The following is a 17914-nucleotide window of genomic DNA, read 5'->3' on the forward strand; positions in this document are numbered from 1 at the left end:
CCTGTTTTAGAGAGGCCTTTAAAATACAGCACCTGCGTGTCACCTCAGTTTCATCTCCAGATTTTCTCTAAATTGCTCATCTACTCTCCAAACTTTCAGAACTACTTTCAGTTATTCCAACAGCCATCCACCCTTGTTTAGGGCCTTTTATTATATGCTGTGTGCTAAGTTGCTTCAGTCCTGTCTAACTCTTTGTGACTCTACGGATTGTAGCCGCCAGGCTCCTCTGTCCGTGGGAATCTCCAGGCAAGAATACTGGAGTGGGTTTGCATGCCCTCCTCCAGGAGATCTTCCCGACCCAAGGATCAAACCTGCATTTCTGAAGTCTCCTGCATTATTAGATGGGTTCTTTATCACTTGTGCCACCGTGGAAGGCTCTTTCTCTCTCTGTATGTGTGTGTGTATGTATGTATGTGTCAATTCAGTTCAGTTCAGTTGCTCACTTGTGTCGGACTCTTTGCAACCCCATGAACCACAGTACACCAGGTCTCCCCGTCCATCATCAACTCCCGGAGTCCACCCAAACCCATGTCCATTGAGTTGGTGATGCCATCCAACCATCTCATCCTCTGTCATCCCCTTCTCCTCCTGCCCTCCATCTTTCCCAGCATCAGGGTCTTTTCAAATGAGTCAGCTCTTCACATTAGGTGGACAAAGTATTGGAGTTTCAGCTTCAATAGCAGGCCTTCCAAAGAACACTCAGGACTGATCTCCTCCAGGATGGACTGGTTGGGTCTCCTTGCAGTCCAAGGGATTCTCAAGAGTCTTCTCCAACACCACAGTTCAAAAGCACCAATTCTTCTGCACTCAGCTTTCTTTATAGTCCAACTCTCACATCCATACATGACCACTGGAAAAACCATAGCCTTGACTAGACGGACCTTTGTTGTCAAAGTAATGTCTCATCTTTCTAATATGCTGTCTAGGTTGGTTATAACTTTCCTTCCAAGGAGTAAGCGTCTTTTAATTTCATGGCTGCAATCACCGTCTGCATTGATTTTGGAGCCTAAAAATAAAGTCAGCCACTATTTCCACTGTTTTCCCATCTATTCCCCATGAAGTGATGGGACTGGATGCCATGATCTTCATTTTCTGAATGTTGAGCTTTAAGTCAACTTTTTCACTCTCCTCTTTCACTTTCATCAAGAGGCTCTTTAGTTCTTCTTCACTTTCTGCCATAAGGGTGGTGTCATCTGCATATCTGACGTTATTGATATTTCTCCTGGCAATCTTGATTCCAGCTTGTGCTTCTTTCAGCCCAGCATTTCTCATGATGTATTCTGCATATAAGTTAAATAAGCAGAGTGACAATACACTGCCTTGACGTACTCCTTTTCCTATTTGGAACCACTCTGTTGTTCCATGTCCAGTTCTAACTGTTGCTTCCTGACCTGCATATAGGTTTCTCAAGAGGCAGGTCAGGTGGTCTGGTATTCTCATCTCTTGAAGAATTTTCCACAGTTTACTGTGATCCACATAGTCAAAGGCTTTGGCATAGTCAATAAAGCAGATGTTTTTCTGGAACTCTCTTGCTTTTTCAATGATCCAGCGGATGTTGGCAATCTGATCTCTGGTTCCTCTGCCTTTTCTAAAACCAGTTTGAACATCTGGAAGTTCATGGTTCACGTATTGTTGAAGCCTGGCTTGGAGAATTTTGAGCATTACTGTGAGATGAGTGCAATTGTGCAGTAATTTGAGCATTCTTTGGCATTGCCTTTCTTTGGGATTGGAATGTATGTGTGTATATATATACACATGTGTGCACATGTGTGTATGCATAAATATATATATATATATAAAATCTGCTTTCTGTGTTTCAACACAGTTTGGCTATGCACTTTTCACATCCCTTCCACATTTTCAGGAGGAAACTAAGAAGTTTGTATTTTGTGTTCTCCTTGAGGACCGCAATTCCATGTTGAGAGCACTGCATTTTAACTGCTTATTTCAGTACTCCCCTAGCCTGTGCTGAAGGGATGGCACCTTGGTAACTTTGTACTCCTAGTGCCAAGCACAGCATCTTTCATTCAGTAGACTATCCAGGAATGTTGGTTGAAATGAATTCTTGATGGCTCTTTTTCTGGTATTTCTTCCAAGGGATAGTTTTCCAGTGTGTGGGAAAAGTCAACAAGGGGAGTTGGAAACCCATGGAAAATAGAAGAAAGGTGTTTACTTGTTCTAGACTTTGCATGCTTTGTTCTCCTACTTTGGCCCACATCAGCAGTGAAATTTGCAATCATTTCATTCCATGAGTAGTCCTCTGAGACCTTCTAGGCACAAAGTTAAATAGGAAAACAGGAGTTAAGGCAGGGACCTGGAGCACCCAGCTATGTTAGGAGGTTGCCAAAGTGTGATAGTCATCAAAGGGTATTTACTTCTCCAGGCAGAAGGAGGAGCACCCACCGCCTTTAGTTGTTCAATGCACCCGCTGCGGAAGTACCAGTTTGGCTCAGGTGCCACCCAGCGCCTTGGAAAGTGCCTCCCACGGGAACGCACTGCTAGTTCCACAGTGCGGTCCCAGGAGCACCCCATGACCGGAAAAGGAACGTGCGCCGGTCTGTTGCTTAGCAACGAACGCAGCCGGGACGCTAGACGGCCCCCGAGCGGAGGGAGCAGAGACTGCCGTGTGGCCGGGGTTCGCATCTCTCTCCGAGGGGTTTCGTGGGGGCGCTGGCAGGAAGGATCCAGGAGCCACCCGGTGCCGCCAGCGCGTCCTTGCAGCCATGAGCAGCGAGCAGGTGAGAGGTTGGCTCCTGGCTAGGCTCCTCCCCGCGGCGAAGCTTCCCTAGTATTTCAAAAGTGATAGAAGCCTAGGTCTTCCGGACTTCCCAGTTGTGACCCCGCGGGCTACAGCTTCTTTATCGCGCTTGTGCTCTGGGATACAGAGATTTTCCGGTGAAAACTTTTATATGAACTCTTTCCAACCGTTGTTTGTACTTGGTGTTGTCATAACAACCAAACACATTAGTGGAGCAGTGCGTCAGCAGTTTAAAGTACAGTTTCAGAGTGCTCCCATTGTACTAATGGTGTGTGTGTTTGGCTAGGGAAAGCTCCGGGTGGGGAATTGCCTTTGATTTGGGCTCTAGGACTGGAATACAATCCCCTTCATAGCGGTGCAATTTTGGGCAAATCACTTGATCTTTCTGTCTTCTCTCGCTTTTATGCAAAAAGGAAGAATCAGAACAACTTTTCTTTCCTTCTAAGGATATTATGAAATTCAAAAAATATAAGATACCATGGTGTGGTCAGTGTCAAATGGAATTTCTTCTTAGGACAAGATTCCCATGGCATGTAACAAAAGATGCATATAAAACCTTGTGTTAGTCACTCAGTCGTGTCTGACTCTTTGCCAGCCCATGGACTGTATCCCACCAGGCTCCTCTGTCCATGGGATTCTCCAGGCAAGAATACTGGAGTGGGTTACCATTCCCTTCCCCAGAATATAAAACTTTGTTGTTCAGTCGCTCAGTCGTCTCCTACTGTTTGCGACCCCACGGTCTGCAGCACGCCAGACTTCCCAGTCCTTTACCATCTCCCGGAGCTTCCTCAAACTCATGTCAATCCAGTCAGTGATGCCATCCAACCACCTCGCCCTCTGTCATCCCCTTCTCCTGCCTACAATTTTTCCCAGTATAGGGTCTTTTCTAGTGAGTCGGCTCTTTGATTCAGGTCGCGAAAGTATTAGAGTTTCAGCATCAGTCCCTCCAATGAATATTCAGGATTGATTTCCTTTAGGATTGACTGGTTTCATCTTCTTGCAGTCCAAGGGACTCTCAAGAGTCTTCCACAGTTCAAAAGCATCAAAACCTTGGCTAATCATTTAGTCAAATCCATTTTACCAGGCTTCACTCATCAAGTTCCCTTTTAATTTTTGCCACAAAAGACTTGCAGGCTCAGAGTTGTTTTCCAGGAGATTGGAATCAGCTGTGTCTATTTATGGATGAGCTAATTAAGACTGGGTAGGCTCCCTGACCTTCCAACTGGCCATGTGCAAGTATCTGGCTTGGTGACCTTTTGACATCAGAGGGCTGACAACTCCACCCTTATACCCTGTTTGTTCTTGTTGAGTCAGTATGTTGTCCTGTTCGACTCTTTGTGATCCCATGGACTGAAGCCCACCAGGTTCCTCTGTCCATGGGATTCTCCAGGCAAGAATACTGTAATAGGTTGCCATTTCCTTCTCCAGGGTGTCTTCCCGACTCAGGGATGGAACCTACCTCTCCTGTGGCTCTTGCATTGCAGGCAGATTTTTTATCACTGAGCCACCGCGGAAGCCCCAGATCCTGTTCATCACATGTATCTTAGTTACACCTTGAAGAACTAATTGGGCTTTGGTGGCTCAATGATGAAGTTCAGTTCAGTTCAGTCGCTCAGTCGTGTCTGACTCAGTGGTGAAGAACCGGCTGCAATGCAGGAGCCACAGGAGACATAAGTTCCATTTCTGGGTCGGGAAGATCCCCTGGAGGAGGAAATGGCAACCCATTCCAGTATTGTTGCCTGGAGAATCCTGGCAAGAGGAGGAGCCTGGCGGGCTAGCTATATAGTCCATAGGGTTACAAAGTGTTGGACACGACCGAAGCAACTTAGCACGCACAGAACTAATTATGACGCCTACCACACCAGTTCCCAATCGCCTTTCCCTAAGGCACTAGGCTCCCCGGGCCTCCTCCGAAGGCCCTGCTGCTATCCCATGAATACCCCAGCCCCCCAGTTTTGAGATTTGCTGTCCTGTCTCCTCCTTGGCTGCCTTGTGAGTTAAGCCCTGTTTTTGCCACAAACCTCCCAGTCTCAGTGTTTTGGCTTGTTCTGCCTGTGGCCAAGGAACCTTGCTCTGTGACATAGTTGCAGTAGTTACTTTACAGAACTGTTTATTGAGGAGTAGCTGTAAACAAGTGCTGAACAATGATCCAACTTTTAAGTGTCAGAAGAGAATAGGAAGATGTTAAGTGTGGACCTTATTCTGGGCTTGCTAGAAAACAATGGTTAACTCCCCGCTTGTATGGAAGAGGCCCTCTAAGCCTCCTGGTACTGAATGGAAAACAGTTGCTTTTAAGCCTGCAAACTTTGCTTAGCTTCTTGGTTTGACACTGAACTGTAATTCTTTCCTTTACAAGGCTTTATAGTATTTGAGGTGGGGGGTGGTGGTGGTAGTGTTAGAGTTTACTGTGAAAACGTTAAAAGTAACATTGAGTTCTAGATTACATGAATCAATATTTTCTTGATGCTTGCATCAGTCTCTGAGCTAATCTTGAATCATATTCTATCGTGTAGAAATTTAAAATACACATTTAGGATATTTTCAGTGGTATTTCTCAATAGCTGTTATTTCACAAAGCCGCAATTGGCCAGTTTACAACTAAAAAGCTTCCACTAAAAACCATTTGGCAGTTAAGTTTTGCTTTATCTTAATAAAAGTGATGTTTGGAAATTATACTTCCCTCCCTGCAAAAGAACCTATATTATTGAAAAAGCAGTGGGCTTTTGAAAGAACAGGCATAAGCCTGTCTAGAATTATTCACATTTTCTATATACTATATTTTTTTAAACAGCAGAGGTCCCTGTCTCACTGCTTTGGTTGATCTATAATTTAAAAACTCTTGATACTTTCACTTATGCTAAGTTTGAGTATAGTTTTCCTTTTGAAAGGGTGGAAGTTTTTTATATTTTAACCTGAAACAAACAGAATGGATTAAACTTTTGGAAATGCCATTTTTATGTGACATTTACTTATGTATTCATTTAGTTTGAAAAGTGAGCAGGTGGTAAAATCATACTTGTCGAAGGAGATTTTAATATGTTCAGCTCATTAGTGGAAGGTTTAGAGTGATATGGCATTTTTCAGGAATAGCAATTTTAACTCTTAAATTAGGTATTTACCAGAAATATAAATCTCTCGCAACTGCTCATTTCATTTTTAAAATTACTTAAAACATAAGGCATTTTGAGTTTCAGTTGAAGAACTTTCCAGTGTTTAAAAATACAAATATCCAAAGAGCACGAAGCCCCCCCCGCCAAAAAAAAATCCACTACAGATTGTGGGCAAAGAAGAGGGAAAAACTGTCAGCCCATCTCTGCCCAAGTGCTTTTTCTAGTTGTTAAATTAAGTAGTTTTGCATTTATATGCTCATTCTGTTTTCCTTCATCCTATCTTCTTGATGGTATTACTTTAAAAAGGAGATGAGAGTAAAACAGTTGGGTATGAAGCCAACAGCTTGGTGATAATTTTAACAACCATAACTCAGAACATATTATAACTATATTTAAACCAACCTTATTAAATTTTGAGAGATGGTAGTTGATTAAACCAGACAACTTCATAACATTATTGTTGATTTTAACCAGGCACATTCATAGATTCTGGTCATTTCATCAGAATGGTTAAATTTGGATTATACCAGGCTTAAAATATCTCTGCCAATAGACCAGTATCTGAAAATCAAACTAAAAGCCCACTTAAGGAAGACTTTAACTCTTAAGCAGTTTTAATTCTGGTAATGTAAAATTATATTAGGAACCCAACAGGAAACAGATGGCATGCTCAGAAGGGTTAAATTGAAGAAAACTTATAAAAAGACCATTTGGAGAGGTGTGGGCAAGGTTAAGGGAGGAAGCCAACAGAGATAAGATGGCACTTAAGGATTAATAACAGGAAGTCTTCTCCATTCCTAGGTCTTGCACTTCTGCTAAATTGATTCCTAAATATTTTATCTTTTCAATACGGTTGTAAATTAGTTTCTTAATTTCAGTTTTGGATTATTCATTGTTAGCATCTGGAAATACAGTTTTTATTTGTTCACTGTTATTATAGCATCTAGAAATACAATTTTTGTGTATTAATATTGAATCCTGTGATCTTGCTGAACATTCATTAACTATAATAATCTTTTGTAGATTTCTTATGATTTTCTGTACACAATATCCTGCTATCTGTAAAGTATGTTTTAATATATTTTAGATGGTAATGTGTTTTACTTTATATTAAACACTCAATAACATTTGGTTGAATTAATCAATTTCAGCATTAAGAGAGTAACAGTTTGGTTTGTGTGTGTGTTTTCATGCAGGATAAACCGCCCAGCAAAGAAAAATCCAAGACGCAAGTCAGATTTTTACCACAGTTGTCTACGGTAATTTACCAATATCGCATCACTTAAAAAAATTTTAAATTTACTTATTTTTTAATCGAATGATAATTGCTTGACAGAATTGTGTTGATTTGTGCCAAACATCAACATGAATCAACCATAGGTATACATATGTCCCCTCCATCTTGAACCTCCCTCCAACTCTCTTCTCCATCCCACCCCTCTAGATTGTTATAGTGCCCTGTTTTGAGTTCCATGAATCATACAGCAAATTCTCATTGGCTATCTATTTTACATATGGTAATGTAAGTTTGCATCTTACTCTCTCCATACATCCCACCCTCTCCTTCCTCCTCCCTTCTACCTCCCATGTCCCTAAGTCTGTTTTCTGTATCTGTGTCTCTATTGCTGCCCTCCAAATAATTTCATCAGGACCATCTTTCTAGATTCCATATATATGCATTAGTATATGACACATGGTACGTATTTTATTGCTTTTGTAATAATGTTGTTTACTAGTTTTCACACTTGCAAATAAGTTACTGAATTTCTGATTAAAAATTTCTGTGCTCCATTTCTTTTCTGATGGAGAATACCTAGGAGGTATATATCTTAGGAAAAATAACTGTCTTAACAAAGGAGCTGTAAGCTGTAATTACCTAGTATGTGCAGAATACTTGAGTATTCTGAACAAAAGAATTGTGAAGATGAGCTAGCAGAAGTAGTTCTAGAGTTGAGAAACACGGAGTTGGATTACAGGTTTTTCACTAGTGGCTCTATGACTGTTGCAGAGTCACTTATCTCTCTGAGCCCCAGTTTGAGTTTAAAATGAGAATAGCTAACTTGGTTTCTGAAGAGATGTCTCTTCTAGCACTTTTAGCTACAGGAGATTTTTTAGATCTTGGCATTCTTTTTCATGATTTTGATGTTAAATTATCGTTGTCATGTGGAAAAGTTAGTTAAGAGACATTTTCAGCTGATCAAGTGCTGGACAAATTAGATTTTACTGCAGTAAGATTTATTGTCAAATAATTATATTGAGTTTAATATCATTGAGTTATATTCTGGTGATTCCTGGAAGTTGAGTGTAACTGGAGGTTCAAAGCAAACATTATTTGTTTTGGAACATATTTGAAAATCTCAGAATGAACTATGAAATGGAATGTGAGTGGCTTCATACAGAGAAGATTTCTAATACTTTGAAATTAAGGATTCTTTCAGATTAAAAAAAAAACTCCAAAGAAATATTTTAGGTGAATGTGCTTCAACATTTCAAAGTACATGTTTTAATTGTGAACCTATTTGTATTGATGATGTTAAGATTATCACACCATGTTGTATAAAATCATAGCATCTTCTTTTAGATTTGTAAATATCTAAAATATTCTATGTTGAGACAAAGATATGTAAAATGGAATGGACATTTTTCTCTTTAAAAATTTAAAAAATTTTAAGATGGAATAATATGGCAACTAGTTTAAAAAGATATTATTAGTTTATAGATTTAGAAATATCAACTAAACTTAAATTTACTTACTGAATAAGTATTCAATGGCCGAGATTAATAATCCTTTCTAGCCTGTGAAGCATATAATTGTTTAAAATGCTTATTTGGCTGATTTAAACCTTACACTGTGCTCATATTTGACTGTATCTTGCAGTTTTTCTTTTGTATCATTTGAGTTTTATGTCTTCTTGAGAGACCACCTGACCTGCCTCTTGAGAAACCTGTAGGCAGGTCAGGAAGCAACAGTTAGAACTGGACATGGAACAACAGACTGGTTCCAAATAGGAAAAGGAGTATGTCAAGGCTGTATATTGTCACCCTGCTTATTTAACTTATATGCAGAGTACATCATGAGAAATGCTGGGCCAGAAGAAACACAAGCTGGAATCAAGATTGCCGGGACAAGTATCAATAACGTCAGATATGCAGATGACACCACCCTTATGGCAGAAAGTGAAGAGGAACTAAAAAGCTTCTTGATGAAAGTGAAAGAGGAGATGAAAAAGTTGGCTTAAAGCTCAACATTCAGAAAACGAAGATCATGGCATCTGGTCCCATCCCTTCATGGGAAATAGATGGGGAAACAGTGGAAACAGTGTCAGACTTTATTTTTGGGGGGCTCCAAAATCACTGCAGAAGGTTACTGCAGCCATGAAATTAAAAGACTCTTACTCCTTGGAAGAAAAGTTATGACCAACCTAGACAGCATATTCAAAAGGAGAGATATTACTTTGCCAACAAAGGTCCGTCTAGTCAAGGCTATGGTTTTTCCTGTGGTCATGTATGGATGTGAGAGTTGAACTATAAAGAAAGCTGAGTGCCAAAGAATTGATGCTTTTGAACTGTGGTGTTGGAGAAGACTCTTGAAAGTCCGTTGGACTGCAAGGAGATCCAACCAGTCCATCCTAAAGGAGATCAGTCCGGGCTGTTAATTGGAGGGACTGATGTTGAAGCTGAAACTCCAATACTTTGTCCACCTAATGTGAAGAGCTGACTCATTTGAAAAGACCTTGATGCAGGGAAAGATTGAGGGCAGGAGGAAAAGGGGATGACAGAGGATGAGATGGTTGGATGGCATCACGGACTTGATGGACATGGGTTTGGGCGGACTCTGGGAGTTGGTGATGGACAGGGAGGCCTGGCGTGCTGTGGTTCATGGGGTCGCAAAGAATCGTACACGACTGAGCGACTGAACTGAACTGAAGAAATAATATTTGAAAGTTATTTCCTTTATTTTAAAAAATTTCATCTCAATGTTAAGGTTTGCACTCAAACTTTTCTGACATTAAAGATTTGGACAGGGGGATACTGATTACATTTGTTTAAATTTTTGGTAAAAACTGATGTGTTCTTAAATAATAGACATTGTAAATGTTTGGAAGAGCAAATGGTAGAATTGGAGCCATCAGGCTAGTTTAGGAATACATAGCTTTTCTTTTTTTGGCCAGGGGTGAGGGGGTGGGGGGCAGTGGTGGTGGGTGTGGGTGTGGGGAGGGATTGCAGAAAACACTGAAGTTACCAGCAGTTTTTCTTTTAGCCGATTCTACCCTCATAGCTTCCATGACAGTAGACTCTTTCACTAAAGGAAGAAAGGTGCTGGGAGTGGGGTTGGGGTATTCGGCGCTGCTCTGATTACCCTGGGTCATAAAGAAACAGACTGCTTGCCCTGTGGTCTCTGGTAGAGCACCCACTTTTTCCAAAATCAGCTTCTAGTACTGTGTGCTCCACCCATCCAGCAAGTTTTTAAGCATACTGTGTGATGACCAAAAGTTTGGAGTTCTCACAACTGGCAGAAGTTGCTGGTATTTAAAAAGTTACAGATTTGCATCCCATAAATTCGATGAAAAAATAAGCCCCAGGCATCTAAGCCCCAATGAGTACTTGAGCATATAAGGCCTTTCTATCTGAAAGACCTTGAATGATTTTCATTACAGACCTTCATGCTCTCAGGGATGATCCTTGTTAAAATCAAGGGTGCCCAGCACTGGTAGCTGCCAGACTCTCAGAGCTGGGGACCTGACTCTCACCCTTGCTGCCCACCTCACTCAGAGCCCTCCCATGAATCTGAAATCCTTTAGAGAGGAAGGAGAGAGTGAAAGAGTGGAGAGAGGTGGAAGGATAAAAGAGCATTGCTTTTGATGTCTTGGATGATTTCCTGTGAAAGAGCCTGAAGATAGGACATGTGTGCAGTTGAAGAGGTGATCCCAGAAAGCAGGAGTAAAGGATCACAGAGAGTAAAACTAGGAGAAACCAATATGAGGCAGCTGGGATGATCCTGCCTGAACTTCATCCATCTGAGGATGGTTAGGGTGGAGGATGGTAGCGTCTAACCCATAAGCTCTCATCCTATGTTGATGAAGGTTATTCTTGAGGATGTTAATATTCCACCTACTTCTGGCTGCTCATGTGTGAGTGCAGAATGGGCTACCCTGAGGGTCTTGTGCATGCATACTCAGTCACATCTGACTCTTTGTGACCCTATGGTCTGTAGCCCACCGGGCTCCTCTGCCCATGGGATTCTCCAGGCAAGAAAACTGGAGTTGGGTAGCCATTTCCCTCTCGAGGGAATCTTTCCAACCCAGGAATCAAACCCATGTCTCCTGCATTGCAGGCAGATTCTTTACCACTTGAGCCATCGGGGAAGCCCCCGTGTTATAGCATCAAAGAAGCCTCACAGCACAAAGCATGAGACACTTTTCTGAGCAGCTCTGCTCTTTCTACATGAATTGAAGGCAGTACAGAACTGTTCATTGCAGCCACGTCTGAAATCAAGAGGTGAGGCCAAGAGGATGTGAAAGAAAGTGTAACAAGAGTTGTCTTGATGGAAAAATCAATGGAATTCTTAGTCCAGCCTCTCAAAAGTTACAAAGCAGAGAGAAGGAGTGGCATATGTCTAAGTCATCTCATGAATTGCTTATCAGCATTAAAAATATGTAGATATTTCTTTACAATTTACCCCTCTGATTTTATTGAAGATCAGCATTACTTAGCTAGATGATATTCTGGCTAATGCGTGGCTGCTCTTTTTGGTTTGCCAGAGGGCCACTATTTATAAAATATTATATGTATATGTATAATTTTTTGCTGCAATGCAGGGCAGAGAAAAACATGAAGGCTCTCACCACCCTTCACCTGGGGTGCTGCTGAGAATGGGGTGGTAGTTCAGTGTGCAAAGGGATGCTGTAGAGATTCCAAGAAGTCAAGTGTATGGGAATTGGTATACAAGGCTGGGCTTATCTCTGTTGTACTTTTGAAGTAGCTCTAATGCAATAGACCTCATCTGAGTTGCCCCTGTATCCCTGTATGATAATTTTAGGGAACTTGGACTATGTATTTCTTTCCTTCTATCATTTGCAGCTGTACTCTTAGGCTTTTGCTACATCCTCATTCTCTCCAAGGAGAAGGAAATGGCAACCCACTCCAGTGTTCTTGCCTGGAGAATCCCAGGGACGGGGGAGCCTGGTGGGCTGCAGTCCATGGGGTTGCTGGGAGTCGGACACGACTGAGCGACTTCACTTTCACTTTTCACTTTCATGCATTGGAGAAGGAAATGACAACCCACTCCACTATTCTTGCCTGGAGAATCCCAGGGACGGGGGAGCCTAGTGGGCTGCAGTCTATGGGGTCGCACAGAGTCGGACATGACTGAAGCAACTTAGCAGCAGCAGTAGCATTCTCTCCAAAGGGAAGCCTTTCACTCTGAGGACACCTGTTGCACTTTTAGCTCATATATGTTTTGCCCTTGTTTCCCTTTATACCCTATAGCCTACTGGGGATTAAAGAAAACAGAGTCATTTGTGGTATACCATGGTATATGCATGAAACAGTCACCTAATTTGGTGTTTGTTCTTTGGGAAGTATTGTTTGAAGCTCATTGCGGTTTTCTTTCACTTCCTTCTTCTTCACTTCCTATGTTGTTGAGATACAACTGCATATATCTCACCCTCTCCTTCCTCCCCCTGCAGCTGTGTTCATATGTTCATTGTCCTGTTCTCTGTCCATTGCTGCTCTGCAAATAGGTTCATCAGTACCATCTTTCTAGATTCCATATATGTGTGTTAGTATGTAATATTTGTTTTGCTCTTCCTGACTTACTTCACTCTGTACAAGAGACTCTAGGTTCATCCATCTCATTAGGACTGACTCAAATGTAGTCCTTTTTCTTGCTGAGTAATATTCCATTGTATATATGTACCACAGCTTCTTTATCCATTCACTGTGGATGGACATCTAGGTTGCTTCCATGTTTTAGCCATTGTAAATAAATGCAATGAGCATTATGTGTCTTTTTCAATTTTGGTTTTCTCAGGGTATATGCCTCAGAGTGGATTGCTGGGTCATATGTTGGTTTTATTCCTAGTTTTTAAAGGAATTTCCACACTGTTCTTCATAGTGGCTGTATCAATTTACATTCCCACCAATAGTGCAAGAGGGTTCCCTTTTCTCCATACCCTCTCCAGCATGCGTTGTTTGTAGATTTTTTGATGAGGGCCGTTCTGACCGTGTGAGGTAGTATCTCACTGTAGTTTTGATTTGCATTTCTCTAATGATGAGTGACTTTATTTTTTGGGGCTCCAAAATCACTGCAGATGGTGATTGCAGCCATGAAATTAAAAGACGCTTACTCCTTGGAAGGAAAGTTATGACCAACCTAGACAGCATATTAAAAAGCAGAGACATTACTTTGTCAACAAAGTCCATCTAGTCAAGGCTATGGTTTTTCCAGTCATCATGTTTGGATGTGAGAGTTGGACTATAAAGAAAGCTGAGTGCCGAAGAATTGATGCTTTTGAACTGTGGTGTTGGAGAAGACTCTTGAGAGTCCCTTGGACTGCAAGGAGATCCAACCAGTCCATCCTAAAGGAGATCAGTCCTGGGTGTTCATTGGAAGGACTGATGTTGAAGCTGAAACGCCAGTATTTTGTCCACCTGATGCGAATAGCTGACTCATTGGAAAAGACCCTGATGTTGGGAAAGATTGAAGGCGGGAGGAGAAGGGGACAACAGAGGATGAGATGGTTAGATGGCATCACGGACTCAATGGACATGAGTTTGGGTAGACTCCAGGAGTTGGTGATGGACAGGGAGGCCTGGCATGCTGCGGTTCATGGGGTCACAAAGAGTCGGACACGACTGAGTGAACAGAACTGAACTGAATAATGAGTGATGTTGAACATCTTTTCATCTGTTTACTAGCCATCTGTATGTGTTCTTTGGAGAAATGTCTGTTTGGGTCTTCTGCCCACTTTTTGATTGGGTTGTTTGTTTTTCTGGTATTGATTTGTATGTGTTGCTTGTATATTTTTGAAATTAATCCTTTGACAGTTGTTTCATTTGCTATTATTTTTCCCATTCTGAGGGTTGTCTTTCCCCTAGTTTATAGTTTTCTTTGCTGTGCAAAAGCTTTTAAGTTTAATTAGGTCCCAGTTGTTTATTTTTGTTTTTATTTCCATTACTCTAGGAGGTGGGTCATAGGGGAATCTTGTTTTGTACATCTTTTTTGGACAAATGTTTATTCAGGTCCTCTGCCCATTTTAAAAGTTGGGTTATTTGTTTTTTAGCATTGAGTTTTATAAGTTCCTTGTATATTTTGGATATTAATTTCTTATTGGATACATCATTTACAAACAAATTCTCTGATTTTGGAAGTGAGAGGCCTTCCATTTGTTCATAGTTTCCTTTGCTGTGCAAAAGCATCTTAGTTTGATGTAGCTCCACTTGTTTATTTTTGCTTTTGTTTCCCTTGCCTGAGGAAACATAGAAAAAATATATATATGTATCACTAAGACTGGTGTCAAAAGGCATGCTACCTATGGTTTCTTCTAGAAGTTTTACGGTTTCAGATCTTATATTTATGTCTTTAAATACATTTTGAGTTTTTCTTTTATATTGTATGAGAAAGTAGTCCTGTTTGATTCCTTTGTTCAGTTTCCTAATATTGTTTATTGAAGAGACTGCCTTTCCCCTTTGCATATTTTTGCCTCCTTTGCTGTAGATTAATTGAATGTTGTTTCAATTGAATGCACTGTAAAACTACAGTAGTCAAAAACAGACACACAGTGCAATTTGAAATAACAGAATGTGATACCTCTAGCTTTGTTCTTTCTTTAGATTGTTTTGGCTCTTCAGGGTCTTTTGTGTTTCCACATAAAACAATTCTTCCAATCCATGATATTGGGAATCAGAGATACTGAATAATACCTTATAAACTGAGAAGAAACTTTGAGGTTGAAAATGAGGCAGGCAATTCATTAAGTGCAGGTAGGAAGTATATTGTGGGTATCTTACACACAGGCAGGAAATATTGAACAAATGGTCTAGAGGCATTCACAGGTGCACTTAGACCACTGAAAGGGTGCGGGGGAGTTTAAAAGGACCAAAGCCAAAGACAGAATCTGACTACTGGAGAGAAGCATGTCAACACAGATGGGAACTGGGGATTTTCCCTCCACCTGGATGTCTTATGACCATTAACCATCTGTGTCAGCAAAAACATAGCTCCAGTTTTCAGGTATCAGACGAAGACAAAGGTAAAAGTTAAATGGGAATTCATCTGGCTTGGGCATATTCCTTGTGAATTAGGCTAAAGCTTAATCCTATATAAAGGAGAGGGGGTTGGACAGTGGGCCTAAGTTAGAGTTGACAAAAAGGAGTTAGTTTGGTCCAGTCACACTCATGAGCATGGTGTATCTTTGCATTTCCTTGTCTTCAGTTTCTTATCAGTGTCTTGCAGTTTCCAAGTACAAGTCTTCTGCCTCCTTATACTTATTCTCATATATTTTATTCTTTCATTGCATTGTAAAAATATTGTTTACTTAAATTCTCTTTCTGATGGTTTTTTAGTGTATAGAAACAGCAGATTTCTGTATTAATTTTGTATTCTGCAACTTTACCAAATTCATTGAGTTTTAGTAATTTTTGGTAGCATCTTTACAATTTTCTATACATAGTATCATCTCGCCTGCAAACAGTGAGTTTCCATTCTTCCTTTTCCAATTAGGATTTCTTTTCTTGTCTGATTGATGTGGTTAGAACTCCCAATACTATGTGGAATAAAAGTGGAGAGAGTGGGCAACCTTGTCTTTTTCCTAATCTTAGAGGAAGTTCTTTCAGCTTTTCACTGTTGAGTATGATGTTAGCTGTGTGCTTGTCATACATGGCCTTTATTATGTTGAGGCATATTCTCTGGTGGCCCAGATGGTAAAGAATCCACCTGCAATGCAGGAGACCTTGGTTTGATCCATGGGTTGGGAAGATCCCCTGGAGAAGGGAATGGCTACCCACTCCAGTATTCTTGCCTGGAGAATTCCATGGACAGAGGAACCTGGCAGGCTACAGTCCATGGGGTTGCAAAGAGTCAGACATCGCTGAGTGACTAACACTTTCACTTATATTCATTCTGCACCCACTTTGAGAGTTTTTATCATAAATGGATGTTGAATTTTGTCCAAGACTTTTTTCTGCACCTATTGAGATGATCATATGGTTTTTATTCAGTTTGCTAATGTGTATCATGTTGATTGATTTTGCAAATACTGAACCATCCTAGCATCCCCAGGATAAGTCCCACTTGTTAATGGTATATGACTCTTTTACTGTATTGTTGAATTTGGTTTGCTAAAATTTTGATGAGGACTTTTACATCTATATTCATCAGTGATATTGACCTGTAATTTTCTTTTTTGTGGTGTCTTTCTTTTTTGTGCTGGATTGGTTATCAGGGTGATACTGACCTCATTAGAATGAGTTTGAAGGTATTCCTTCTGCAATTTTTTGGAATAGTTTGAGAAAATGGGTACGGATTCTTCTTTAAATGTTTGGTATTGACTTGTGAAGCTGCCTGGTCCAGGATTTTGTTTGGAAGAATTTCTGTTTTATCACTGATTCAGTTTCATTACTGGTAATTGGTCTGTTTAAATTTTCCATTTCTTCCATTCAGTCTTGGGAGATTGTACATTTCTAGATTGTCCATTTTATTGGCATGTAACAGTTCATAGTAATCTCTTGTGATCCTTTGTATTTCTGTGATATGTTATAACTTATTTTTCATTTCTGATTTTATTGGGCCTGATTTTTTATTTATATTTCTGATTTTATATTATTTTATATTATTTTTATATTTTCTGATTTTATTTATATATTTCTTGATGAATTTGGCTAAAGGTTGATCAATTTTATCTTTTCAAAGATAAAAATTCTTAGTTTCATTGATCCTTTCTATTTTTTGTTTTTTTCTGAGTCTGTTTTGTAAAGGTCTGTCTAGTCAAAGCTATGGTTTTTCCAGTAGTCATGTATGGATGCGAGAGTTGGACTATAAATAAAGCTGAGTGCTAAAGAGTTGATGCTTTTGAACTGTGGTGTTGGAAAAGACTCTTGAGAGTCCCTTGGACTGCAAGGAGATCCAATCAGTCCATCCTAAAGGAAATCAGTCCTGAATATTCATTGGAAGGACTGATGCTGAAGCTGAAACTCCAATACCTTTGCCACCTGATGCAAAGAACTGACTCATTGGAAAAGACCCTGAGGCTGGGAAAGACTGAAGGCAGGAGGAGAAGGGGACAGAGGATGAGATGGTTGGATGGCATCATCGACGCAATGGACATGAGTTTGAGTAGGATTTGGGAGTTGGTGATGGACAGGGAAGTCTGGTGTGCTGCAGTCCATGCAGTCACAAAGAGTCGGACATGACTGAGCAACTGAACTATTTTGTATTTTTCTGCTCTAATCATTGTTTTTTTTTTTCTATTAATTTTGGGTTTATTCTTTTTCTATTCTTTAGGTATAAGGTTAGGTTGTTTGCTGAGGTTTTCTTATTTCCTGAGGTTGGCTTGTATTGCTATAAACCTGTCTCTTAGAATTGCTTTTTCTGTGTTTCATAGATTTTGGATTGTGTTTTCATTTTCATTAGTCTCCAGGTACTTTTTATTTCCTCTTTGATTCTTTAGTGGCTCATTGGTTGTTTAGTAGCATATTGTTTAGCTTCCATGTATTTGTGGGGTTTTCTTTCAGTTTTTTTTCCTTATAATTGATTTCTAGACTCCTACAGTTATGATCAGAAAAGATGCTTGATATGATTTCATTCTTCTTTAAGTTATAGGAACTTGTTTTGTGGCCTAGCATGTGATATATATCCTGGCAAATGTTCCATATGCACTTAGAAAGAATGTGTATTCTGCTGCTTTTGGTTGGAGTGTTCTATATATATGATCTATTAAGTCCATCTGGTCTAATGTATTGTTTAAGGCCAGTGTCTCCTTATTACTTTTTCTGTCTGGATGATCTGTCCATTGATTAAGTCAGGTCGTAAAGTCCCTTACTATTA

At 40.2% G+C, this 17914-nt stretch overlaps 1 protein-coding gene across 1 annotated transcript in view; it reads left to right on the forward strand.

The window, feature by feature from the left end:
• The first annotated feature begins 2583 nt into the window (after positions 1 to 2583).
• The window catches only part of DNAH7 (dynein axonemal heavy chain 7), a 259565-nt gene continuing 244234 nt past the window's right edge, over positions 2584 to 17914 (forward strand). Inside the window, 2 exon segments of the mRNA XM_070388877.1 lie at positions 2584 to 2738; positions 7065 to 7127. Of these exon segments, the coding sequence (XP_070244978.1) occupies positions 2724 to 2738; positions 7065 to 7127 (78 nt within the window). The 5' untranslated portion in view covers positions 2584 to 2723.

This window comes from Bos mutus, chromosome 2 (assembly GCF_027580195.1).
Source record: "Bos mutus isolate GX-2022 chromosome 2, NWIPB_WYAK_1.1, whole genome shotgun sequence".
Classification (NCBI taxonomy): Eukaryota; Metazoa; Chordata; class Mammalia; order Artiodactyla; family Bovidae; genus Bos; species Bos mutus.